General features: G+C 48.1%; 1 protein-coding gene across 4 annotated transcripts in view; it reads left to right on the top strand.

Moving 5' to 3' along the window:
• LOC116425178 (uncharacterized) overlaps positions 1–27,425 on the top strand; it is a 439,005-nt gene that overhangs the window by 238,093 nt on the left and 173,487 nt on the right. For all 4 annotated transcript variants that reach the window (XM_031972538.2, XM_031972539.2, XM_076369562.1 and 1 more), the window contains 2 exons: positions 14,935–15,135; positions 15,740–16,727. In XM_031972538.2, coding sequence (XP_031828398.1) covers positions 14,935–15,135; positions 15,740–16,727 — 1,189 coding nt within the window. The remainder of the gene's footprint in view (positions 1–14,934; positions 15,136–15,739; positions 16,728–27,425) is intronic.

Below are 27,425 nucleotides of genomic sequence, written 5' to 3' on the forward strand. Positions count from 1 at the left end.
AGGAAACTTACTGTATAGATGGAAGTTTGAGTTTAATAACGAGATTTAACCCTTTGAACTATGTAGGCTCCAATGTTGCACCATTAGTCGCAGTTGCTGATAGATTACAGAACAACCTGGAGTGCCAAGGGTTAATTATAAGATTTTTACTTTGATTCGAGAGGTTATAGATCAGTTGACAGAAATCTGTATTGAAACGTTCGCGGTCCACTCGCACCGCCTGCTGACACGTGGCGGGAGGTTAAAGTGTCACCGTGCCGTGAACTTAGGTTCACGGGAGGATGCAGACGATTCTATAATCAGCGACAGGATGCGGCTGTCTAGGGGAGACCTGGCTCCTCGCAACGCCAACAAAGAATGCCGATAACGAAATGATTGGCAGTCTGCTAATTAAGCGGCGCAATTTACTTGGCCGCTCTATATTTAGCCGCGACAATCTCCAGTGACAGCCGGTCGCTCGCGAGACCCGGTTCCATGGAAATCGAACCGTGTGTCTGCTTCGTTTCTACAGCTGGCCACCGCTTTCACAATCCTCTAAACGTACCAGGCATTCCCAGGAGACAATGTTATCTTCCGGTTCTTTCCGATATCCATGGGAAAAAAGAATTCCGCGCGGCGATAGGTAATCCGGGTACACGATACCGAGGCAGCGCGCTCGATTCATCAGGAAAAGAATCTTCTTTGTGTCCGAAGAGGCTTTTTCCCCGGCATCTTTTCCTTGTAGTTTATTGGACAGCGGCACGCGAGCGAGGCTTGGGATTCGCTCGATTTCATAGACTTCGGTCTATCGGATCTAATTAATAATACATATAGGAAAAGGAGAGCTTAACACCTAGCCAACCGAATCGAGAAATCTCCCACTTTTCATTTAACGTCTCTTGGCAATTCTAGGTTCCAAACTTGGATTCACATTTTTACATTTGATCTCTACAAATGTGCGAAAATTCTAGCGTCTAGAATTTACATTTTCATCTAATTACCAACGCTAGGCTCCTAATGATTAACGCAAGTGTCGTCTATAATCACCAGTGCTCATAGAGATGCAAATTCTATATTCTTAATATAACGAATGTACGAAACCTTGATCGAACTCCCCAAGAATCGACTAATTAACAGGAACGAAAGAATCGGTTTTGTTATCCGTCGCCGATTCCAAGGCGAGCGTCGACGCGTTCAACGATCCGCCGTCAAGCGTTCTATTCCCCGACAGCTTTCTCTTTCAAATTTCATCTCGCCGGAGAGACTCGAAGGTTTCATCATCCCGATTCGCTCGGCGTCCCTCCCAAGGGATTGGCAAAGAGGGCTCGGGTTCAGGTGCAACCTGAAAACGAAGAAAACAGACGGGACTTGTCCGAGACAGCGTCGTGGCTGCACCTCGCCGGACCTGACCCCGTTGGCCTCGCCCCGCGGACTGGATAACAATCGCGATAATTACACCGTGAGAACGATAATTGCCTAGCGGCGCGTTGCCCCGAGCCGGAGGCGAGCTAATAGCGCGCGTGCGGTCGCCGTCATATTTTCATGAAATGTCACATCAGATAATGGCCGTCTGTTGCGCGACCCGGAAAAGAATCGGCGTCCCGGCAACAGCGAAAGGGGGGGTGGGGGTGGGCAAACGTTACACACGCCGGCCCGGTGAAATTGCGAACCGATCGCGATTCCGTTCCTCCATCCCCGATCGATCTCTGACACGGACCCGCCGCGGACAGATAGGATCTCACCGTCGGGCGACGACAATGTTGAAAGTTGGCTGGATTTTCTTTCGCGAGCCGCCGGGACTCGTGTCCAGTTGTTATCTGTCACTTGTGAGAACGCTGTTTATGATATCTGATCGGTACAGGACGCGGTGTCGCTGTCGCGTCGTTTATCTCGCCGAATGATGGATGCCCGTGGAATTGCTAATGTCCCCGGCCAGGTTTTCTCCCAGAGAAAACTGTTCGCCGGATTCGCCGTTCGCGGATGCTCGCTTGAACCGTGAAGCGACGCTGATTCTCTGTCTATGGGTGACTGGCTTTTATAGAGGATCTCAATGTTACGCCGGAATTGCTCATCGCCTGGAGAAGATGGCTTTAGGGTATTTAATCTACTTAGAGTCCATCCGTCAGCGGTGAATTCGGATGATGTTACCGAACAGTTTTCGTTTCAAAGACATCTGACTTCTAGGCTTCTAGGGGCCAAGAGTCCATCCGTCAGCTTGCTGTGAATTCGGACAATGTTACCGAACAGTTTTCATTCCAAAGACATCTGACTTCTAGGCTTCTAGGGGCTAAGAGTCCATCAGCAGTGAATTCGGGCAATGTTACCGAAGAGTTTTCATTTCAAAGACATCTGACTTCTAGGCTTCTAGGGGCTAATTGAGACCGTTCGTGTTTGGTGGAAGATGATGGTCCATGAGATTTCCGTTAGGTGTCCTAATAAAGGCTGATTGACGCGCTCGATGAATCCTCGATGAAAGGCAGCGGACATCTTCATTAGGCGGTCCAGGTGGCAGGATCTTCTTCAGCCGCTACGGACAGGTAGCGTTCTCTAAGCACTGAACTGGCGCCGATAGGAGAAGGTGGCTCATCCGAGGCGACGATGCAATTCATTATCGACGTATCTGGGATCACCTGCGTTCCCGGCTACCGCTCCCGAGCATTCGTCTCGTGAATCACGATCGATTCATCGGTGCCTCGGCCGGTATCGAGTTAATAAGTCCGAGTCCCGTTCGAGGCGATCGCGGATGCCGATTAACACGTCGCGTTTATCGCGATCACCGGTGTCGTGCGACCGACCGCCGCGTCGCCTCGCGTCGCCTCGCGTCGCGTTTCACCGGATCCGTACCCTCGAACACCCGGGTCCGTCTTTTTCACCCGATTTTCCCCCGCTAACACGATTTAATCCAATTTACGAGTGTCGCTGTCCTGTCGGCTCGCGATCGAGAGATACGCGGCCGTGGGTGGTTTCAGCCGCCGGTGCATTCTGGAACATTGATTTTGTCGGTGCCAGGACACGGTGAGCTGATGCTTGGACTCGTCGGAGACGCATGTTGATAGATTCGGTGCGGTGTATGGATTATCCGTGTCGAATCTTATCGTTGTGCCGATTTCAGCGCTGGGTGACCTAAGCGATTCAGCTGTTCGATCACCTGGAACTGATCATCCGGTAATAGAATTAACCCTCTATGGGCCGAATTTTTGTTCATGATTATAACAAAATCTATGTTGTACAAAATTAATAAATATCCACATATGAATGCGAGTTAACAATGTATTCAATAGTTTCAGTAATTTCATCAAACGAATATATTTTCTAACTTTCAAGTTACAATGACGTTAAACTGTCACGCCTGAGCGTATAAAAGTTTAAAACTGATTGCTTAATTTTATTCGCTACTTTGAGTGCAAAACGAAATAAATCAACAAGATGCCAATATACTGATATAGAGGGTTAACAAGCTTCTTGATGAAGCTTTGCCAGAAATTACCCGGTGAATCCAAGTTACAGTTAGAAATTTCATTTCGATATTTAACGTTGAACTTCGTCTAACGCCTCGATACGTGATATAAAATACAATATCTTTCCTCGATGCACCGGTGATTTCTCTTCGAATTCCCACAGAATATCTTCATCAAGAAACGCTAAATATATCCAGTAAGAAACTTCCGAGAGCAAAGGGTTAAAATATTCAATAAGCCACGTCGAATATCTAATCAGCTGAACAAATGTTTATTCTTCCAAGTCCTACGAACACAGCGAATAAACAGTTCCATCCGATTCAAGCCTTTCACGGAGGCTGGTTATCAAACGTAAAACCAGCGGATTACAAGCCGACGATGCGTCTCTCAGCGTTCCGTCGACGGTGTCCGTGGCGCAGCCACAAAACAAATTATTACACCTTCCTAATAACTATCCGCGGTCGGTGTCAAGACTCCTTAATCCGTCCTCCATCGGTACGTGCTACTTACTTTGACACCGTCCATCAATCTCCGCCGGTAATTGTACGGTACCCGTTCGCGTCTGACTATACGCGGCGTTATCTACTTGAAGATTCGAAGCTCGATAAAAGCCGTTTCCTTTAGAAATTTCTCGGCGTCGTCCGCGGTAGCGTTCATTCACCAGTGGAATTAACGTTCGCGGGGCCTCCGGGTTATGAAACGACAGCCGGCGCATGAGCCCAGTCACCGGGCAACATTGAATACGGGATTACGAGCCGCGCGGTCCGGTATAAATCTTAATTTCAGCGGAATATTAATCGGTACGTGCATTACCATCTTCGGCGATTCCTCCGCCGGGGGGTTGCGCAAGGGTTAATAACCACGTCGCGGGCCTGGCGCGGACGCTAATTGCGAATAATCGTCAACCATTATTTAAAACTCCACTTACCGGCGTTACGTAACCCCCGTGGACACGTAACACAGGTGCGCGACGTCCTCGAGCCGAGAAGTTTACCGGACAAGGCTTCGGGTGCTTCCATTGTGCTTCGATTGCGCGCGTCGACGTCGGTCGGATCGCGTATTAAAGGCACCCGATCGATCGGGGATTATCGAAGCGTTGAAAGATCGCGAGATCTGTTTCTCGGCCGCTCGTTAACGCGGCGACGCGATGAAAGGATTCGAGCGTGGACGTTGCGCTCGGTAATTACCGGCAAGGCCGTTATGTCTTTGATTATCTAGGCTTTTTAAAGCTCCGCAGGTTACACGAAAGAAACACGTTTTCCATTATTTTTAATTAGCGAGCTTAAGAACTCAATCCTCCGGCCTCCGCAGGGTCAACGGACATTGCCGCGCGCCTCATTGCCAATGACAAGTGTCTCGGCGCAAATAATCGTTTAAAACGCGTCTCCCTGCGCGCTCGATGGGACTATAAACACGCGGGCTCGCCGATCGTCTCGCGTCTCTGTTCAACTTTCCCACGTCGGCCGAAAGAAAGAGCAGAAACGGAGGAGAACGATGCACTTAATGAACGGCTCGCGTGCGCAGGCGTTTCTCTCTCGCCGTGTCGCGTGTGTATCTTCGGACTAATTAAACGGGAATGATAAAAGAGAAAGTGCCGGTCGAACGTTGCCAGCTGGCCGTATATTAATTCATATAATTCGCGGAGTAAATAAAAGGGAAATCACCGGCGGAGGCAAAACGAGGATCGCGACCTGGTACGCCTTCGGAGCTTGTTGCCGGGCTGTGGAAGTCTCGTAAAGTACTCATAGAAACGCGTCTTCAGCGGGAGATGAAGTCAAGCCCCCTGTACACGGTGAAACATGTTGCAGTGTCATCGACTCTCCGGTTTCATGATGCATGTCGCGATGTACACTGCGTCGCCGGCGATACGAGGCTTTCCGGAGGGACGCGGGTATAATTGCTTCGAGCGGAACACTTGTTCTTGCACACTCTTTATATAATAATGTGTCGTTCGATACAATCTAAGCCAAAGTTTCCTTTGTTTCATACATACTTTTCATCGTAAACTATGACAATACTATGGAATATTCTATCTCACTTTCCGAATTTCTACTAGACTAAATATTTCGAGCAGTGCATGGAAACTTCAGGAGCAACCTAATCAATCAAACAAAGTTTCCTTCATTTCATCGATACATACTTTTCATCGTAAACTATGACAATACTGAATCAGACTTCACTCTATGGAATATTCTATCTCACTGTCCGAATTTCTACTAGACTAAATATTGCAGTGTACGGAAACTTCAGGAACAACCTAATCCATCGTCTAATCTAACCTGTCAGAATTTGTCACGAGTGAATCAGCGTCGCAAGCAACTTCGCGGGACAAACTGAGAAGAAATCGGTAGAGCGTAGGCCCGAAGCTTAGGGATCGATGCAAGATGTCTCAACGCGCGTGGAGAGCTCAAACGAGCAGCGAGACGGAAAGCAGACGTTGCTTCCGTCGAAGTAAAACCGCGAAGGGCCTCATTGTCGGCTGGTATGCGTCCTTTGACACGCGACGCGTCGGGACGTCCGGGATAATTTAGCGATCGTTCCGCCGGGGAACGAACTTTCCACCGCGATTAACCGGTTCTATAATTCCGCGACGGCGAGCGACGCGGTCGAACGATGATTAATCGGTCGCGAAGAAAAGCGCGCGGTTTACAGGGCCACATAACACGCTCGCGGAGCGTTTCTCTCCTCCGCGCGAACCCCGGTGGCAATAACTCGCGACGAAATTGATTCCCGCGTCGCGAATTCCGGTTCCCAGATTGTAAATCTTCGCGTCGCGAGTGTCAAATGTTAATGTCCGCCAATTAATTGCGCTCCGGCGGCGTCTTTCACGCGCCTCCCCGTGCGCGCGCAGTCCTTGTCACGATTGTTTCGAGAAATCCTCGACGCCGGTTTTTCGACCGGCGATCGGTCTTCGTGAAACCATCGAGGCGGCGCGTTCTTGCCGCGGATATCGTTTCGCACGGTCACGAATACTTAATAACGCGTTATTGGAGAAACGGTGGATGCGTTGCGTAGTTAATGCCGCAACGGACGAGGTATTAAGTGTTCGTTTTCTTTCGAGACGAAGCTTCTTTCGCCGCGTATATTAATCGACCGTGCATCAGTGGATAATTCTGCTTGCGTCATCGAACTCGCCAGTACGTCATATAACACCGAGAGCTTCTTTAATTCCATATATTGATTGACCATGTATCACTGGATAATTCTACTTGCAGCAACATAATGACCAGTGTGTCATGTAATACCAAAGCTTCTTTAATTCCATAAATTAATTCGCCGTTCATCACGTGATAATTCTACTTATTCCACCAAAATGGTTATTATATCGTGTAATACCAAAAATATTTGAAATATCGTTAAAATTGCAATCTATTTCAATGACGAATCTATCAGAGATCAATTCCTTTTCAAAGATAGTATAAACTCAAACGAATTTCCCGGGAGTGAAGCAACGAAACAACATCGTCTTAGAATTTCATTCGAAGTCCGCCGCGTACTAAACATCAAATCGTCGAGCAGCGTTCTCACGAGCGGAGCGGCAGCGAGCTAGGCTATCGCGAAACAGCGAGCGCGGTGGCGTCGTCGTGCGCAAAGACAAATACACGCGGGCTACCGCGCCAAATAGGGCCCCGGTGCGCCGCAAATGGAGACCCATTGTGGAGTCATTTGAAAAGCCGCAAAGGCCGGGTTCCGGCGCGCGTGTCGCCAGAAACGAGCAGCTCTGCGCGGAGGCCGGCCAGCCGCGCGCGGCTCGCGCTAAAAGACGGCCTAACGTCTAATCTGCATTTTAAACGAGCCGTGCTCTCGTACGCGGGAAGGCAATCGGCCCAAGCTTCGACTGTTCAGTACGCTCGCCCCGCTTTCCTCCGATTCCGCTGCGCGACGTCTGAAATCCTAATGAACGCTCATAGAACGCGGTGCCCGTGATCGTGACAAATGTGGCTGATGCGAAGGAAAGCAAGCTTTTCGATTATTTCAATATGTCAAGCGTCGTAGCTGCCCGGCTGGAACTTTAGTTCGTTTCTTTCGAGGATCGTTCCATTAGAATTGACACATGGAACTACGATAAGCTATACTTCTATTTCAACGTTACTCTGTCTTATCTGCTACGAATAATATCCGAATCACTTCCCTCTCATCGATTTCCAAAAACTCCTCGCGAATCATTAAGTCTTCAGAAAAATAGCTGAAACGCCAACAGCTTCAAAACCGTTCGCACTATACATGCAACGCGTTTTCCTCCAGTTGAATGACAAAGGATAGCTTGTTAAGCTTCATAGCTACTAACTTTAGTTCATTTCTTTCTAGGATCGTTCCATTAGAATTAACACATAGAACTGTGCTAAGGTATAATCCTATTTCACGTTACTCTATCTCACCTGCTACAAATAATATCCAAATCATCTTCAAAAGCGGAACCTCCAAATCTCCAGAAAATATCTGAAACACCAACAGCTTCAAAACTGTTCACGCTATACATGCAACGCGTTTCCTCCAATCGAATAACAAAGGATAACTCGTCAAGCTTCATAGCTACCATCTAGAACTTCAGTTCACATCATTCTTGGATTTTCATTACAACTGACACAGAACTATGATAAGCTATAATTCTATTCAAACATTACCTCACCTGTTACAAACAATATCCAAATCATCCTCAAAAGCGGAACCTGCAAATCTCCAGAAAAGCATCTAGAAACCCCAACATCCTGAAAGCCGTGATTCCCCGCTCAACGCATTTCCCCGCAGCAACCGCTGAAACAAGGTGTTCGCGATCCGCCGAAAAATGCCTGGAAAATTTATCAGCGGCGCGGCTCGTAAACCACAGGGCAAGCGAGATTGGAATCGCCGAGGCATCGAGCGGAGCCGCAGCCGGCAGGCCGAGGAGGCCGCAGCCGGCCACGCAGCGATCCGCGACAAAACAATGAACGGGGCCTGAAAGATCTCATCACGCGAGGCGAGGCCCCGCCGGTTCCCGTAGCGGAATATTACACGGTTCTATATTATTCATATCGTCGCGATTTAAGCTCGGGCCCGTATTGAACCGCGTTCCCTCTCGACACTTTATAGTCTCGTCCCGGCTAACTTGCCGGGAATCTCGGATCCGGTCGCGGCGTTTAACGATCGCGGGCGCTGGGTCCCCGGTGAACGTTTGATTTACACGCTTCCTATCTCTATGTATCCGCCGTGGCGTTTTCTTTGAGGCCGGGGCATGAAAACACGAGGCGCGAGGCGCGACGTAAATTGAAGGGCGCTAGATCGGTAAATCACCCGGCCTCCAGTGAAAGCCGGTTAGTTTCGGCGGTAGATACATCTCCCGCGGACCGTTTACCGCTAATGAGACACGCGGTGACAGCCACGGGCCCTCGTTCCTTATCGCGTCCATCATAAACGTCCGGCCGCGAGCCGACACGCCGATTCCCCTCCGCCCGCCCCGCGTGTCGCGCGGCCGATGCTGATTGCCGGCCGCCACCTAGCCGATGAAATTCTATGATATTACACGGCCGTGACTACCTTCTTTATATTACCTTAACGACGCCGATTCAATTGGAGCTTAAGCGGCTGCGCGGCTCGGGGTACGGCCTTTGTTCGCTGTTTTTCTAGCGCGATCAATGATGCTGTCCGTCTGATTGAGGGTTTTATTGTCGGGGTTGGCCTTGCGCGGATACTAGACGCCACTACAGTGCACGCGTAACTTCTGTGCGGTGTGTATTGAGGATACGTCACTCGAGCTTTGGTGAATCTTAAATTATACCTTCTTTAAGCTAGTCGATTCATTCTGTTGAAGAACTCTCGAGTGCTGTTGATCCCGGATTCATTCGCCTCGCGTCTGAGATAATCGAAAATAGTGTAGACGGTTCGCCCTTTTTCGCGTCAATACCTGAGGGCCTGAGAGATAGACCAGGCCCAGTGACTAATTTATGACCGAGGGGACCACCAGGACATATTTAACCTGACTACGGACTTAGTTTTTATTTTAGTATCCCTACAATAGAATCGTTTGTACTGCTCTTTGTAAGCTCGTATTCGATTACAATCGATATATCTATGGTCAGGGAATATTATACTTACAAAATCCAAACGATTCTATATTTAACCCTTTGCACTCGGAAAGTGACTCTCAGTCTAAAATCTGATATTTAATATCAAACTTTGTATAATACCTCGATACGTTAAATATTGAAATAAAATAGCTTTGTTCCTCAATGTACTTGTGATTCCCCTTCGAATTAGTCTCAAAGAATATCGTCTTTGCCTCGTAAAAGAATGTTAAATATTTCTACTGAGAAACATTCTCGAGTGCAAAGGGTTAAACCATTTATAACGTTTTATAAAGTTATTTTCGCTGGCACTAAAAGGGTCAAAATAAGAGCTTCCAATAACCAATCTCTAAAGAAACATCGAATCAAGCGGGTTCAACGCGAACGAGCGATCATCCGGTAGATTAACGGCGATCACAGGGTGGTCAAAACAAGTCGCGCGCCTGACTGAATCGGCACCGCGCGGGAATGGCAGCAATGCGCCCGCAAAGCTCGCCGGGCATTGTTCATTCATTCGGTTCGGGTGTCCCGCGTCGTTTTCGCGCTCGGTGCCGCGCCGAGCCCCGGAATCTGGGCCAGTTCCTGCTGGCCGGCGTCCGATAAACACGCAAAGAAACCGCAACACGTGCCACGCGACGCACGTACACACCGGCGGGCGACTTAATTAAGCCGCATTCCCGCCGCTCCGATTGCGCAAAATTCTGCCTCGGCGATACGATCGGCCGACGCTCGCCGATTTAACGGCAGCGCGTCAGAAACGCGTTTTTCGCGGGCCGTGTCGCGCGCGGATGGAATTCGACTGTCAACCGCCGGGCCCCGAATAATCGGGGACCACCTCTCTCTCTGTCGCGGGCCGTGCTCGAGATTATATTATCTTTGTTATTTATTGCCGGCGGCCGGTGAAATCCTTCGGTATCTATGATCTGCGCGACTGGTTGACATAATGGGCCGAGGCGGAGTTCATTAGCGGCCGTGTTTGCGGCGAGTTAATTCGGGTAGTGAATTCCTGGCTGCTGTTAACACGTTCGCTGTCACAACGTCGTTCGCTTTGACACCCGCTGCGGGACTGTTCTGTCTTTCGAGAGATATATTTGCGTTCGGGGATTCTTATTTTCTGCTTCACGGTGAATAGATCTATGCGAAGCGAACGTAACCCTTTTCACTCTGTCACCGTTTGATTTGCAAAACTGTAACATCTGATATTTAACACGTTAAGCGCTACGGAAATCTTAAGCGTTTACCCATAGAGTTTGTCTCTTGTAGCAAAGAAAAGTAGGAATAATTATGAATTGTTTGGCGTTGCAGCGTTTGTGCTACACTATCAACTTAGTTACCTTATTAAACATTTTTACTTCACATCGGTTGTCTTGTATGTTACGATTGTCTTTCAGTCATTCAGAAGCGTCAGTCACCAGTGACTGACATGGCGCTTAACGTGTTAATGTTGTTTGTATAATGCCTTGGTACGTGAAATATTGGAATAAAATTGCTTTGTTCTTATACCTGTGATTTTCCTTCGAGATGGTTTCAATATCGCCTTCGGCTCGTGGAAAAATGTGAAACATTTCTAATGGGAAACTTCCGAGTGCAAAGGGTTAACCAAGTCGACTACTCAGATACAATCTTCTTCGGTATAATAAAGTATTCGATGTTTATCTTCCAAGTTTCTCGAAATTCTTCATCAGAAAACTCTACTCGACACCTGTTTTCTAAATTCCTTCCAGAATCCACTGCAAACCACATGCACCAATAAACATTCACAAAGCTCAAAGGAACTCAACAAGCTAGCAAATTCCTCTAATCTCAAGCATAAACCGCGTTCTAAAAGTAGAATCAGTGATTCAGTGCCAGACACTTGACCGCACACTCGAGTCGTCGCTGCTGCCAGAAAGTCAAACCTCGACAATTCAACGACTTCGTTAATTAGTTGGTGCTTGAGTGGTTCAAGATTTTGTACTTCCGGAATAAAATTATTATACCTTTTTATTTATAATGCTAAGAATATAAATTTCCGTACGTTAAATAATTCTAGATACTACATATATATATATAAAAATACTGATATAGGGCGGTGTCCTTAGTGACAAATCAGAAGGTTAGAACGCTCGGGCTGTTGCTAATTACAGTTTTTTAACCTACGCCCGCATTACTTGTAGCGGAGGTAGGGGATACGTCGTCCCTTCTGACCTGCAAAGGTACCGGTGGCTGTGCGCTCGAGATTTAGGTGGTTGAGCTGCCGTTTCTTTATGATACGTTAGCTAAAAATTGCAGCTAGCAATAAATGCTTCCAAAATTTACTTATTACTGTGTTCAGACACGACAGCTGTGTCCCAACGAAATAAACCGTGCCGGAACAGGAATCCTCCGGGATCGATGTTCATTCAAGATGTCCTGGCGCCGTTCGTTCGCGAAAAGTCCACATACCTCCGCTGAATCTTCGTCCCGTTTGATTTGCAACGGTTGGTATGCAGGCAAGGTGTGAGCATTCTACTGGTCGCTTTTATTCGCGCGCTGCGCCGTCTAATTGCTTACACGTTGGGCCGCGCATCGATGCACGTGGGCGAGACACCGAGGGGGCGCGCGCATTGCTGCGCAGCCACGCTGTCCTTTCAGAGATTCTGACGAGGAGCCCCCGGAATCTGATGCTCGCAGCGAGGGCCGCTCGTTCTTCACATTTCGCGGCTCGAAATTTATCGAGTTTGACACCGACACCTGGCTACCGTGAACGATACCGTCGCCGATGATCGATTAGAGGCTTCCGGTTGGAAAACTCTCGGTGGGATCTTCGGCAACTCGATGCGTGATAATCCTACGAATTTATATTTATAATTGACCCACTCGGAAGTTACCGATTAGAAACATTTAACATTTTTCGACGAGACGAAGATGATATTTGAAACTAAATCGAAGGGTACTTAGAAATTGAAGAACGAAGCTGTTTTATTTGAATACTTCATGTTTCGAGAGATTATACAAAGTTCAACGTTAAATATTAAAGTTTATAGTTTTGTGTCAGTTCGGTTAATTAACCCTAAATTAATTCGGTTAATTAACCTAAAATTTACGGAATATTATAGAGAGTGAAATCGAAGGTGAGTCGATTGAATGATCTAGCTATTGTTATTCTCATTCCTGTCTAATCAATTTCACTTCTAGATAAAGTCGTTCGTAGCGTTCATCGTTATCAAATGATAGATTGAAATGTATTCGATCTCGAGGTTTCCAGTCGGAGAAACGAAAGTGGTTGGAATAGGAGGTTTTAATTGCGAACGACTTTAATGAACGATCAAATACGACGCCGCGGCGTATGAATAATAAACGCGAGGTGTAAGAGTACTCGCTGCGCTAGGAAACGAACATTACGAGACGATATTTCCCCGATAAACGAGTAGCAGGCAGGCAGGAAGTCTACGATAGGCATTAGGGAGCAAGTCTCGGCGATCGGAATGTCGGAAGACGTAGAGAGGAAGACGGCGAACACGCGGCGCGCGCGTGTAAAGTCTGGATACAGGAATCTTAATTAACATGTCTTTGCATATTAATCTGTTTCGGGCGGGCAGGACATTCAGAGGAATATGAAAGAATCGGTAAAGCGATCGATAATCACGTATTAATTATTCTGTCTAACGACCGCGGCTGAGTTCGTTAGAGATTTAATGGCTCGCTGATACATGGGTTATTCGAACGGTCGAAGACTTTAATAGTGGCGACTGGAATTTCGAAGATTAGTGGAACTCCGCGTCTGTCGATCGAAAAGCTATTGCAACTCGAAAATTCATAAATATATCGAAACTTCCTTTATAACATTCAATCTAAATCTGTAATTCCAGATCGATCTAATACTGAAATTTCAAGTTCATACTATCATCGAAAAGTTGCCAATTAATAGTGGCGACTGGAATTTGAATATTAGTGGAACTCCGCATCTGTCAATCGAAAATTCATAAATATATCGAAACTTCCTTTATAACATTCAATCTAAATCTCTAATCCCAGATCGATCTAATACTAAAATTCCAAGTTCATACTATCATCGAAAAATCTACACTATTAGAAGCACAATAATTCTCCCAAGTGTTCAACTAAAAGAAACACTTTAGATAGTTTGTTTTCTACAAAGAAATCTCGAGAGCACAGCTACCTGATGCGATTTTTCTGGAATCTCTGTCTTCGATCCATTGCTCTTCGTACCAAAGCAAACGAACGCAATTTGAAAACTGACGAAACTCTGGCCGCATTCCAGACTGGTAGATCCCAGAAGGCAGCGAGAAACCGTGGGACGCGTCGAGCCGGGCATCACCCAGCTAGCGCACGTCTCCTCAATTTTGGGGCGTATCCGCGGCGGCTGTTGATTACTCTCTAATCAGCGTGATTAACGTTCCCTGAGCGCGGGCTTGGCTCGCAATTACTCTCCCTTTCGCGTGTAACTTATTTAGAGGAATTTCATTAGCCGCGGAGCTTCCGGCTTGGTTTTAATTAATCGCCCCGATTGTCCGGGGGCCTTTTCAACGACCCTAACCACGCGCGCGCGCGCGAGGGATCGAATTGATGTGGGAAGGATGGGGCGAATTGCCTTCTCGCGTGTTTACAAGCTCAATCTTCTTAGATTTGTTTGGCCAACGTGCCCGGCGAGTTATGATGTGATCGTACGAACGCTGATGTACTGTGTCAATAAAGACGACGCTGTGTTCGTGGACGCTTCGGGCTGTTTTGCAATGCAACACGATCTCTGCGGCGCGCGCGCGCGCGAGGGCATGCAGATTTATCGGCATCGCGGAAAGTATGAGGAAGTTTGCTGCGGTTTCCAGTTTATTTTCGGCTCGCTGGGAGACTGCGAAACGCGCAATATTTTACGCGTATAATGGTAATTAATGGACTGCGGGTTCTTACGCGTTCAGGGAAATTTGGAGGTGCAACGTTGCATAGAATGCATGCGAAAAAATGTATGAAATATAACATTTGCTAGGGAATACCATTTTCTATTAGAATTCTTACTAATATTCTTGGAAATTTGAATTGGCATCCGTAGTAATTAATTAGCATTTTCGAGTGACAGGTGACACTTCGCTTTTAGTTAGAATATATTAACACGTTGACCGCCATGAGAATTTAGAGCGTTTCGTATAATATTACTTATCGTATTACAAAGGCAAATGGTAGATTTAGTTATTAATGATTTGGTATCATAGTTTTTAAGTTACATTGTATATCAAATTTTACAGTTTTACTACGTGAAATCAAGTGACTGAGAGTCACCTCTCGAGTTCAAACGGTTAAAAATGAAGAATAGATTTCACTTGTCATCGACGTAAAGTTAAATATGATTCGAATCGATGTTACTAGATCGACAAGATTTATGTAATCGTATAAGGGTTTATTTTACGGAGAGATATCGTGCGCTCGGAGTGATCGACGGATCGGCGAAGCTAAATGAAAGGACTTTGTTTCTGCTGCAGGGGAACGAATCCGTGGTACCGGAAGGCTGGCCTCTGACGTTAGGCAGACGTGGCCTCATCCTGCAACTAGGAGAGCTAGAAGCCTCCGCACTACGTCTCGGGGAATGTTACCTCTGCATACGCAGCGCAGCTGCAGTTGCAACCACCTCGGGGAGCGGCGAAGCGGCCGCTGGTGAAACCGTCGAGCGGAATACCGTCGAGGTGAGTCACGTTCCTTTGTCAATTTTTTTTCTATTTTCTTCATTTCGATTCGCCGCCTGTAGTCTCTAGGTTTCTGGGGAACAACTTTTCTCTGTCGCGACTATCATTCCTAAAGTGCCTCGTCATTTTTCCCGTTGAAACCTTGCTACGTTCATCCTACTAGAAAATCGCAAAGAAAGAACCGAAGTTTAGTAAACATTCGCGTGAATAATAAATTTCCTGAAACCATAACGTGAAACATGAATAACCATGATTGTCTCGTGACTGTCAACGCTTCTGTCTTCCATAAACCGAACTAGAATTATTCATCGCCGTCATCTCAGAATAATTCCAGCTGACAAACTCCAAGAATTGTTCATTCTTTGATAAGAACCTAGACTAATATCCTAACCTATAAACCATCTCTAACTCGAACCCATAAAATTCCAATATTCCCTTCATTCATCCTTCAACCCATTGACATACCGTTTAACCTACAAAATCCGGGAATTACAACGACCGCTCACTCGCGTTGCCTCGACACGTGATATTTACGTGAGAAATTATAATCGCAAGTGAAGCTGGTTAAAATGCGAGGGGTTAACGTTCGGGAACTGATCAACAGATCGCAGTAGTTTGGAGAACGACGTCGATGAGGGCCCCAGGGTTCCTCGGTTGGGACCGCGAGGAGGAGTTCATGGACTGGCGGGAGGTGTCTCGCAAAGGGCAAGGCAGTTCAGCCGGCGGTGGCGGCGGCGCAGGCATACCCGGACCCCAATCCTCGAGCACCGCGAAAGGCACGCGCCCGCGCCGGAGGTCGCGCGAGGAGACGCGCTCGAGGACCCGCGAGCTGCTATCGGCCGAGCATCGCCGCGACGAGACCCGCTCGATCGACAGGTTGGAGTGCAAGAGCTCGAATGAGAGCCGCGCGATCGACGGTGACGCGGAGGCGGGTCACGCGGTGATGAAGTCCAGGTCGACGTCGAGCGTGAACACGTGGAAGCCGGAGCTGAGCGAGGACTCGGACGCGGCGGAGACCCGGTTCGGCCCGAACAGCAACAACAACAACACGTCTAGTCTGTCCAGCGACGAGAACCGCGCCAGGGTGAAGAGGTGCGCGAAGGTTGTCTCGTCCTCGACGATGGAGAAGTGGAAGGAGACGGCCAGGTGCGAGACCAGGAGCAAGGCCCTGGTGCCCGAGGACCTGAAGACGCCCCTGAGACTGGACAAGGCGGTCCTCGAGCAGAAGAAGAAAGGGCACGCCGCCAACGACGCGGAGGATAGACTGCACAACACGAGGAACATCGACGACGTCACCGACGACGATCTGCCGGCCTTCATCGGGAACCTGTTGATCTCCGTCGAGAGGAAAATCGAGAGGGTCTCCCTCGACGACCTGACGTTCCCCTGTCCAGCCTGCAGGAACATAGACACCGACGATCCTCTGCTGGGCTGCAGGTGCGCCGGAAACAGTTGCGGCTGCGGCACCGGCGAGGACTCCTGCGACTGTGCCTCGTCCTCGAAGAGGAAGGAACAGTCGGCGAGGAGTTTCGAGGTGGCTGGGATTAAGCATATTGACAGCGACGACGAAGAGGAGGTGCGGATGGGATTCGGTGAGTGATTCTCTTTTATGTGTGTATTTCGAGTGGGTATTCTTAACGGAACTACCGAGGATTTAATCATTCTAATAGATTATTTTCGGTTCCTTCAGATATTCATTATAGTATTCAAGTCGAAGCTACTTGTTTTCAAGATCATTTCGAGTATTCTTTTAAGATATCAATAATTGCGAAACAATCGAAATCAGTCATTTTGACTGGTAGTTCTACTGTTAAGTACAAGGATTCTTTCGTGACAGTATTTCGTTTAATCATCTCCCCTATTGGGTACTTGGAACTAGCGTTACAAGGAACCACGTTCTCGAGTAGGTCACGTGAGATCTACGTTAACGTCTGAATCTTTAACTCTACACGCGATTGAGAAGAATTACAGACTTCAACGTCTATATAGCAGTCTTTGATTTATCGAAGCAAGTAAGATTTTTTCCGATGTTTCAATGAAACCATCTCCAGAATCTGATCGCGCCGCGTTGACCTCTCGATCGGCGGTTCAGAGAACCGAGCTCCGCCCACGTCGCAACCGTCCCGAACAACTTCATACGCCGGACATGATTTACCGAAGCCCTCGATGAACTTGAAATTCTGTCGGAAGCGTCGCGTGGGCGCGCCGCCGCAGTAAAGCGGCTACTTCGCGCCGCGTCCGCCATCTTGGCGCCCCCTGGTAAAGAGCCGTGACCGACGACGCGACTTTCCAGGAACGCGTCGCGACTCGATTGTCCGCTGGAGACCGACGTCCCTTCGTGCATCTCGCTTCTCGACCGTCAGAACCGTACGATACCTCGTACGTATCGATACATCACGCGTCCCGGCCGCGACATTTGCATTTCGAGAGTTCGCGTTTAATTAAAGAGCCGGCCGGCGCGGCACGCGCGCGCAGCCGGAATCCCGACAGCCGCCGCGAGACTGTTTTCACACTCGAGCGATTTAGAGCCGCGGCGAGGCGGTATTAATCTCGAGCGCGGTTTGTTTTCCCGTCGACCATAGCGCGCCGCGCCGACTGGCTCGGTTTTCAATTTTGATCCGGCCGCGTCGTGACGCCGGGCTTTTTGCGGTCATTATTCAATTTGCGCCGGCTCAGATTAATTGGGCCGCTGACAGGCTGCCCGGGATATGATTAGTGGAGCCCGGACGTTTGCGCAAACGTAGAATGCTGTTCAACGTTCCGCGGAGGCCGAACGGACATTTATTTCCTTCGACGATGGGATAATTTATTTTAGACCGCCCACCGGCAGATTTGTTACAGTTTCTGTTTCGAGTTTACATTTATTTCTCCCGTCGACGCGCGGCAACCGTAAACGTCGGAACGCTCAGGAATAAATAGAGATACCTATCGCGAAAGTTTGCGCAAACGTGCATCCGTCGCGGGGGCAACACGGTAAACTGCGAATTCGCTAGGGGAATAATGAAATTCGCATTATTAAGATCACGTTCCAGTTTACTATCGTAACGGGTTTCTATGTCTCGCCGCAATAACGCCGAGAGAACGTTTCCATCCGTTGAATAGCTCGTCCCAGTCACGAGACGTGGATTTTTGCGCGCGCCGCGCCGGTTCGACTCAAACCGGGAGATGAATAAAAGGGTCGTTTGTTAAGGCGAATCCCAGTCGGGTCGCGGGCCTCTCCGTGACTCGGCCGATCTCTTTTCGCGTCCTCCCACGCTCGTCTTCCGGCGGTCTTTGGTGCCGCCGCCGACAGGTTTGCAGAGCGAGCCGAGAGATCCCGGGACGAAAACGCTCGCCACCCACTCGCGCGGCATGTCATTAGCGGTGTGTTTGCGGCAACGTAACAGTGACTTATGGTATTTGTCTCCTCTTGTACACGGTTACGTAATACGGATCTCCGGGGCTGGTTTAGTGTCGTCGCGTAGGTGAACGGGAACCATTCCCCGGCGGACCTTTCCCGTTTCGCCGCGCGCTGGAATGAGCCGGCACCCTGAAAGGGATGCCTGGCGTGCCTCGGATTCGGTGCAATTCGCTTGGCCGACTTTCTTCGGGAAAAATCGACGAGGAAATTCATCTTGATCCGCTGGACTTCTGAATCCAGTTTAGAGATAGGAGGTAGATAGCTTTAATCTGTGGCGATAACGCGTCGAACTTGTTATTTAGAACTCGAACAGTGACTAATGAACAGAATCGTGTTTATACTATTGATTTTCGAAGGTTTTATTTGAAATGTCGCTATTTGTCGCTCAGAAGCCAAGTAGAGGAAATAAAGATTGAGAAGATTTTGAAACTTTTGAAATTGTTATGGATATATTCGGAAGCTATGAAAATCTTTGAATAACTGGAAAGAGTATTATTTATTAAAATTGACAGGAATCGGAGAATATGGGAAAATCGATATTTATTTAGAACTCGAATAGTGACTAATGAACAGAATCGTGTTGATACTATATTCATTTTCGAAGCTTTCATTTGAAATTGTTATGGATATATTCGGAAGATATATAAATCCTCGAATAACTGGAAAGAATATTATTTATTCCGTTAAAATTGACAGGAGTCAGAGAATATGGAATAATCGATTGAACTGCATCGACGTCTAAGCGATCTATTTCTGAATGATCGATATTCAAGCTTCAGACTTACTGGTGATTTATAATTTATAGGTTTCTTGGGACAGATCTCCTTTCGAAGTTAATAGTCGCTTGCGAGTGAAAGTTTCTTAGACGTTGCTTCTTGTATTAGAAAAAAGAGATGTTACAAGGTAAACGACTATAGAGTCGATTACGATCAAACGAGCAAGAACTGCTTTACGCAGCCGTAATCATCGTCGAGAACAATTTTCCAGTTTAACCTTCCCCCGGGCCAGGGACCGTGAAACCGCGGACCGTTGCCAACCGTTACCGTCAGTCCTCTCGGCCGCGGTGGCCCGTCTGCCCAAAGGTTCCTTGACTTTTCAGACACGCCGTCTGTTTGCGTTCGCGATCCGAGACTCGATCGAAGCCGACTCGCCGGCACGGAGTAACGAACTCGTCAATGAACGGCCACGTGATAATGAAACAGGACAATACGCCGCCGGATGTTCCCACCCACCACCGTTTATATCGACGGGGCTACGTCGATACTGCTAATTAAACGCTAATTCCCGGTGCCGTCTCATTTAGCGAATTTTTTTTTCGTCGCGGACTCCGCCGCGCCGCGTCGGAAGCTGTCGAAATTCGTGAGAATGGAATGCGCGGTAATCGATGCGGCACGCTGACATGCTCCTTGGGGAACGGGGACTTTGGGAATTATTTCGAGTCACCGGTTTTCGATTTGAGTTACGAATTGTCAAGTTTTTGAACTTCTACTTTCAAGACTTATATGTGAAGTCTCAAAGCGAAATAGCAAATTTTCAAATATCGAATATTGAATATCAAACGTCAAATGGCAAATGTCAAATGTCAAATGTCAAATGTCAAATATCAAATATCAAATATCAAATATCAAATATCAAATATCAAATATCAAATATCAAAGATCGAATATCAAATATCAAATATCCAATATCAAATATCAAATATAAGACATCAAACATCAAACATCAAATATCAAATATCAAATATCAAATATCAAGTATCAAATATCAAATATCAAATATTAAACATCAAACATGAAATTTCAAACATTTTAACTCGAGACTTCAAATTACAATTCCAAACGCTGAACCTCGAAACCTGAACCAGAAATAATTCAGCGGTGAAAGGAAGCTTCAGCGAAACGTCCGCAGTTCCTGTTCCTCCCGCGGTGAAAAGGAAGAGGGTCCGAGGAGGTTCCCCCTCGAAAATCACGAACCCTTCACGGGTCCCCTTGATCTCGCCGCCGGACGAAAGAACAGATAACTCATTTCGCGAGTCCGGGGCGGCTCGGAGCGTAGGCAGGCCGCGGCGCTCGCCTATTTATGTCCTTAAGCGAGGACGAATCACGCGAAAACGAGTGGGCCGAGGAGAGAACGATCGCGGACGGAACGGGAAGCCGTAGCCGGACAATGAGCCGCGCGCTAATGAAACGCGACAGCCGGCGCAAAGTCACGTCCGATCCTATGGCGTTAAACGGCCGGCAGACGAGTCGCAGGTTCTTCGACGCTGACAGCCCGACTGACGTCCCGACCGGTTTCCGCGCTTTCGTGTCACGCCGCTGAGCAACGATTTTCGGTGACTCCGGACATCGCCTGCGCGCTCCGTGCCCAACAGGAATTCCGACCCGTTTCGTGGGTCGGTTTCGAGGGCAGCGGATTCCTCGACAATGCTAACAGTGATTGACGATCGAAGAAATTGCGGTACGGTGAATTCTAGAGATCAAGTGCCAGATCAATTTTGGTAGTCTACGGAGTGAAAAAGAGTTGATAACGATTGGATCGATTTGATTGATTATCGAGAATGATGGATTTTCGAGTGCTTTGATATGTTTGAAGAGAGATTGATGCGTTCGATCTAATTTGTTCAGTTCAGACAGCTATTCAGCTGGTAGCTAATAATTTTACGAATTATCGAGATTTATCTAGGCACTGTAGTCGCGAGAGCAGCTCAAGTGAATGACAATTGACTGGCGCTTAATTGCTTCCTGCGGTACAATGAATCCTGTTCGGTCGTACGAAGAATAGGCTCAGTCATAAAATGGTCACGTAAATCTACCGGCACAACAGGACATTCGCTAATGAAGAAAAGTCCATTCGCGTCTCGGAAGAATCTGCTACTGTAAAGATTCGTTGGAACGTTTTATTACTGAAAGATTAGTCTACTTGCTATTTGCTAGAAAGGTAGTGCTCGAGCGACAGTCCTCTCACCTGCTAAATCAGCTTTCGACATCCAACCTGGACTCGAATAACATGTCTGATCTTTGCTCGCTGTTTCTACTGATCGCAATCTCTGTTATACCGAGACCTCGATTAACGGGGGCACGTTTGATCATCTGACACAATGAACTACATATAAAACAAGAACTTTCTACAAACACCCGAAACTCATAAAACATTCAGAAACCTTATGCTTCATTAATTCATCAACTAATTCGAGATAACCCCAACAAATCGCTGAAAAAACCTTCTAATTAAACCCTCTCAAACATCCCTACACTCAAATTATCCTGTCCCAATACCAAAAAATCATCTAAGAAACATATAAACTTTCTGAAATCGACCAATCGACCATCAACAGCGAAGCTTGTTCAAACTTACTCAATCACTGAGAAAACCTTCCAATTAAACCCTCTCAAACATCCCTACACTCAAATCGTCCTATCCAAAAGACCAAAAATTCATCTCAGAAACATATAAACTTTCTAAAATCCACCAATCCATCATCAACAGGGAAGCTTACTCAATCACTGACGAAACCTCCCAATTAAACCCTCTCAAACATCCCTACACTCAAATCGTCCTATCAAAAACACCAAAAAATCATCTAAGAAACAATATATAAATTTTCTAAAACCGACCAATCCACCATCAACAGCGAAGCTCGCCGAAGCTATCGAATCCAAGGTCACATCTCGCTTCATCGATCTTCCAGCGTTCGATCGTGCACCGATACGTTGCGCAACGTTCCGTTTCCACGGGGCGATCTATCCGGCATCGTCTAGATAAAGCTGCCAGCCGGGTAGCTTGTATCACTATGTCATCGTCGGTGGGTTTCGCCGGCCTCCCGCGACGACCGGCGGTCAGCACGGCAGCCGACGGGAGCACGGGAGCCTCCTCCGTGCACGCAGCGGCGTGTTTCCGCGGTGTCTTATTAAGCAAAACGACTTCTCCTGTTTACTGAACCGCGAAGCTCGGCTACGGGAACGCGCGGCTGCTCGCGCGTACTCGGGCATCTCTCGCGGTCGAACCGTAGGAGCGTTTCGGTGCAGGAGGCCGGGTCGATCGATCGAACGAACGAACGAACTCGGACACCAACAGCCTCGCCGCGCCGGTTTCCTATACCCGGTGGCTTCATTGATCGTCTCTATGGCGGTCCTCAATCATATCTACTTAAGCCGGGGGAATGAAGCCGGGGCTACCGCAAACAGAGGCTGTTCACCTCTGCGAACAGTGCCCCGCGCGCTCCATGCGGTACATAATGGACGATGTTAAACGCCACGATAAAATAGTGTCTGCGTTTCATGCTCCGCCGGTCGGTCGCCCGTTTCGGTCGCGACCGGCTGGACTCTGATTCATTTCGCTGTTGCGCTAATCTGCACACCGACCGCGACACCGCCTCGGCTCTCTTCTTTTGTCTCGGTCCACGTGACCGTGTTCCCTCCGATGGAGCTAGGGATTTTAACCCTTGGCACTCCAGGTTGTTTTGTAATCGAATTTTTATAGTATTCCTAGTGAAAATGAGAAATGCATTTCTTCGGAATTTCATTTCCTTTTTTATAAAATTTCGATGTGTGGAAAATCGAATAATTCTAGGGTAGTTTCTTTAAGATTCATTAAAATATTTAATATTACAACTGGTAATATTGGAGCCTACAGAGTTTAAAGAGTTCAAATTCTGCGGTTCTCCGCTGCATTGGAATATATCTGGAATTCGATTATTCGATATACTGATCTTCGTGTATATTTGAATCTCTTAGGAAATATGATTTATTCTAAAATATACAGTAGAGTCGATAAGATTGATATTTGAGAAAAATCTCTCGATTAACTCTACAGTGAAGTATAACGAAGGTAACGCAGTTTAAGAATACTTTACTAAAATGAACAAGCGCGACACCTTAATATATCATCGACTTAATTGTTCCCTTTGTCGTTCGCATCCCCGGTATCAGTTTCACTTGAAAACATCGCGCAGAATTCTCTTCGGAACGTCTACCGTGACAAGACAATTTCATTCGGCACGAAGGAAAAAGAACTTGGGAGGGGGGTGCACGTGACCAAGACAGGATTCATCCATGGCTGGCAACGGGTCGAAAGTCCTGGAAGCGGACGGTAACTCGATCGTCGGGGGTTGCTGTCCTAATAAGAGGAAGCGCGTAATGGCCTTCCGCCCCGTTGTTCCTCGCGTCCTATGGGACCCGCGATGCATGCGCCCGTTTGTAAATAAACTCATCGCGTAATGGCCCGTGTAATTCCTGGGTATTTATTCGCTTGGTTGAAGGCTAGCCCGGCAACAAACAACTTTATCCGACGGGCACGGATCGGGTGAGGCGTCCCCGACGGCAAACGAAATTCATTTCGACGCCGATTTTCCCCGTTTATCTCGCGTTTCAATCGATCTCCGGCCTCGCTCGCGCTCCTCCGGCGTGAATTACGGACTGGAACCACCGTCCAGTACCCCGCTTTGTCCTTAATGCCGGCTGATATTTAATACCGGGCCGTTGTTCGCGGCGCGGGGGCAAACGGCCGCGCGGAATCGAGCCATCTAACTCAATTGTCGGAACCAAGGGAATTACTGGTCTGAATTAATCCAATTGTCCTCGCGGATAATTGAATTGGCTGAGAAATGAAAAATCAATAGACGGCGCGCGGTCGATTACCGGTCTTGTCGCTCTTGTCGGCCGACGATGGCTCTTCAGCTTCTGTCGAGCGCGCTGAGAAACTGCGTCGGCGAGGAGGGGTGAGAGAATATTTACCTTTGTCGTTGGTGTTGTAAAAGCTCCGGCTGAAAGTGTTTTATGAAATACATTTAACGAACTTTTCAAAGAGGACGTTTCACTTTAACTTCTTTTTGAAATTGTAGCTTCGGTTTCATACTCTTTATTCACGTTGCTAGTTATTTAGAATAATATTTATTAACATTCCGTAGATCGTTACTGTTGTAAAGCAATATTCTTAGGTACATGTGTCTCAAGATTCTCGAGCTAGCAAGTTGCTATTTATTCTCAGTAACATTTCATAGATCGTTATTGTCCAAAAGCAGTATCCTTAGATACATGGATCTCAAGATTCTCGAGCTAGCAAGTTGCTATTTATTCACAATAACATTCACTAACATTCCGTAGATCGTTATTGTCCAAAAGCAATATTCTCAGATACACGGATCCCAATATTTTCGAGCAGTGCCACGTCCCGCTGCTTTGTCGAGCATCGGTTAACATTCCGTCGAGTAAAAAACCCAGCCGGCGGCTGTCGGAATGCGCGTGATTTATTTTTCCGACGAAGGAAACCGCCCGGGAATGAAACGAGTGAACCGATGTTAATTTCCAAGGCACACCGCGCGGCGTGCGCAACGCTAGGCGGCGCCGGTGCTCTCGCGCTCTTCCTTGAACCTGACCGATTTATCCGCGGACAATCCCGCGCCGCCATTATCCGCCGCGCTTGCCATTCGAAGTTACTGAAATCTGGCGCGACTGGCTGGTAGCGGAAGCAGTTAAAGTCGCAAATGGAAACTGGAAATGATCTTCCAGCGGGCTGTTAGCTTCCAAGATTCTCGGGAGAGCCGAGGCGGCCGACCGCGGACGAGGACGGTCCGCTGAATACCAACGACCTCGTCTCTCTCGCGAAAGGCCACGGTAATTGCCGAATCGTTCCGCGTGCGAATTCTATTTGCGCGAGCTGGAAATCGTTCGTGACGCGAATCGGCCCGAGTCGCCCGAGATCATAGACGGATAGCCGGCCGAGTCACCGTTTATGCAAATCGCTCGGAACCGTGTGCAATGATAACGAGCGGCGTAAGGGAGCCAACGCGCGGCCTGTTCGGAATATTCTTTTACGCGGGATAAACGAGTCTCTTGCATATTATCTCTTAACGCGTGGCATTAAGGAAACATCTTGAATTTCATTAGGGCGAACGTAGACCTCGGGTAATCTAGGGACTTCTCAATGGAGAATCACGAAAAACGAGCAACTGCCATGTTCGCGGTGCGAAGCGTAGGAATACGTGAATTAGATTAGAATCGTGATTCGAAGAAACCGAGGAGCAGCCATTTTAGCTACGGACGCGAAGCAGTTTTCTCCGAATATCTCACGACGGAAGCGTGGCATTCCTTTCGTAAATGTAACGTGAGACTCCATTACCCGTCGACAATGGGAATGTTGAAGGTACAGGCACCAGAACGACCAAGCGACGTCCGAAAAAGAAATCTCCGGCGTCCGCGACGCGACGGCGGGATGTCACGAGGCCACGCGACCGCGAAAAATCGCCGAGCGAACGGAACGAAGCGCGGGACGCGGCGCGGAGAAAGGAAAGAAGAAAGATGGATCGCAAATGGAAGCGTTTAAATCGCGAACGGCTCCTCGTAAAGCAGCCAGATCCAATCAACCTTCGGTTACAAGTCAATCCGAGTCATCGTCTTATGGTAATAGACGCAGTTTCCTCGCGGCGAGTCGCCGGGGCCTCTCCCATTCAAAATCTACGACTCCGAGCGCGGCTCTCGCGCGTCCGAAACGAGCGATTTCTAACGCGGAGTCGCGCCGCCGTTGATTTTTCGCTCTTATTGACGTTAACCGTCCGGCCGAGATGGACAACTCGCCGCTCTCGGAATGGTATTAGCCTGTATTCTCGGTTTCTTTCCGCTCCGATCGATCCGCGCGACGGACGCCGCGATTTCTATGCAAATCCACTCGAGCGGCGTGAAAACTGGTCGCAATTTTACCCTCAACAATGCGTTTCAGGAGACTCTCGTTACCGGGAATTTGTTCCGCGAAAGCGCAGTCGCCTCGGGAAATATGTTTACACTTCTTTACGATGCAATGGATATTCCAGAATGCAAATCACCGATTATTATTGTAATTTGCGAAATTATCGCCGGGGATAGTAAAACGCGCTGCGGCGGTTAGAAGTTAAAGCCACGGAACACCCGGGCGTATCGTCGACGGGGAACGGGCTGGAAAGGATACGCGACTCGCGGCCCAGTTTGCGCGTGAACTGCGATTTTACCGTGTTCCGCCGCGTTTTATGCGTCCCCGCGAATTCAATTCGCACGCCGGCAAATTCGACGGCCGTTCCATCGGCGATTTGAGTGTCCATTGTGTTCGCGTTTCGCGTCTAGTCTCCGCGTGTTATTATTTCGCGGCGCCAACCGGGTGAAATAGAAAAACCGGTGAATTACAATTGCAGATGAACACATTGTGCGTGTGCACCTGCGTCGTAAAAATAAACAGTTGAATTATGCATGCGCGTCTGCGCTCCGCGATGACAGTTTCGTCGTTGCCGTCTCGCGGATGTCGATCTCCGGTTAATTGATTCAACCGGAGACAACGTTTACGTTAACTGTCCTATTTTCGGATCGGAACACCTCGTTCCTACCGGACAATCGTGTTTCACTCGAGTTTCTGCTCTGTACGCGAACGACGCGACGCAACGGACGATGCGCGGAACGTATTCTCATTAACCGTTCGTCGCGATTATCGTTTCTCCGGCACGCTCCACTCGTAATTAAATACATCGGATCAAACGTTTCGTCGTTATCTATCAAATATTTCCACTGCCTTTCAATGTACTACCTGTTTCGCATTCACCGCGCGCGCGTTCGATATATCAACGCTAACTCGCGGAATGACTGGTCGTTCTCGCGTCCGAGCGCAACCGGCCGATAATCAGCACCTTGTTCGGGCAAAAATCGTCGCCGCTCGATCAAGTTCATTGTTCGCGGCCGATCTGAAAGCCGCGGACCGCGAATCGCCGGCGTGATTAATACGTAACGACTACAAACGACTGGAACGGAACGGGACGTCCGAATCGACGACCGAGAAACGGACACCCGTGGAAAAACCGGTTTCAGGTTTGATGCATTAACGTGCATTAACCCAAATTCGACGGCACCTACCGCGCGCTCGTTCGAACGAAGCG

Source organism: Nomia melanderi, chromosome 7 (assembly GCF_051020985.1).
Source record: "Nomia melanderi isolate GNS246 chromosome 7, iyNomMela1, whole genome shotgun sequence".
Classification (NCBI taxonomy): Eukaryota; Metazoa; Arthropoda; class Insecta; order Hymenoptera; family Halictidae; genus Nomia; species Nomia melanderi.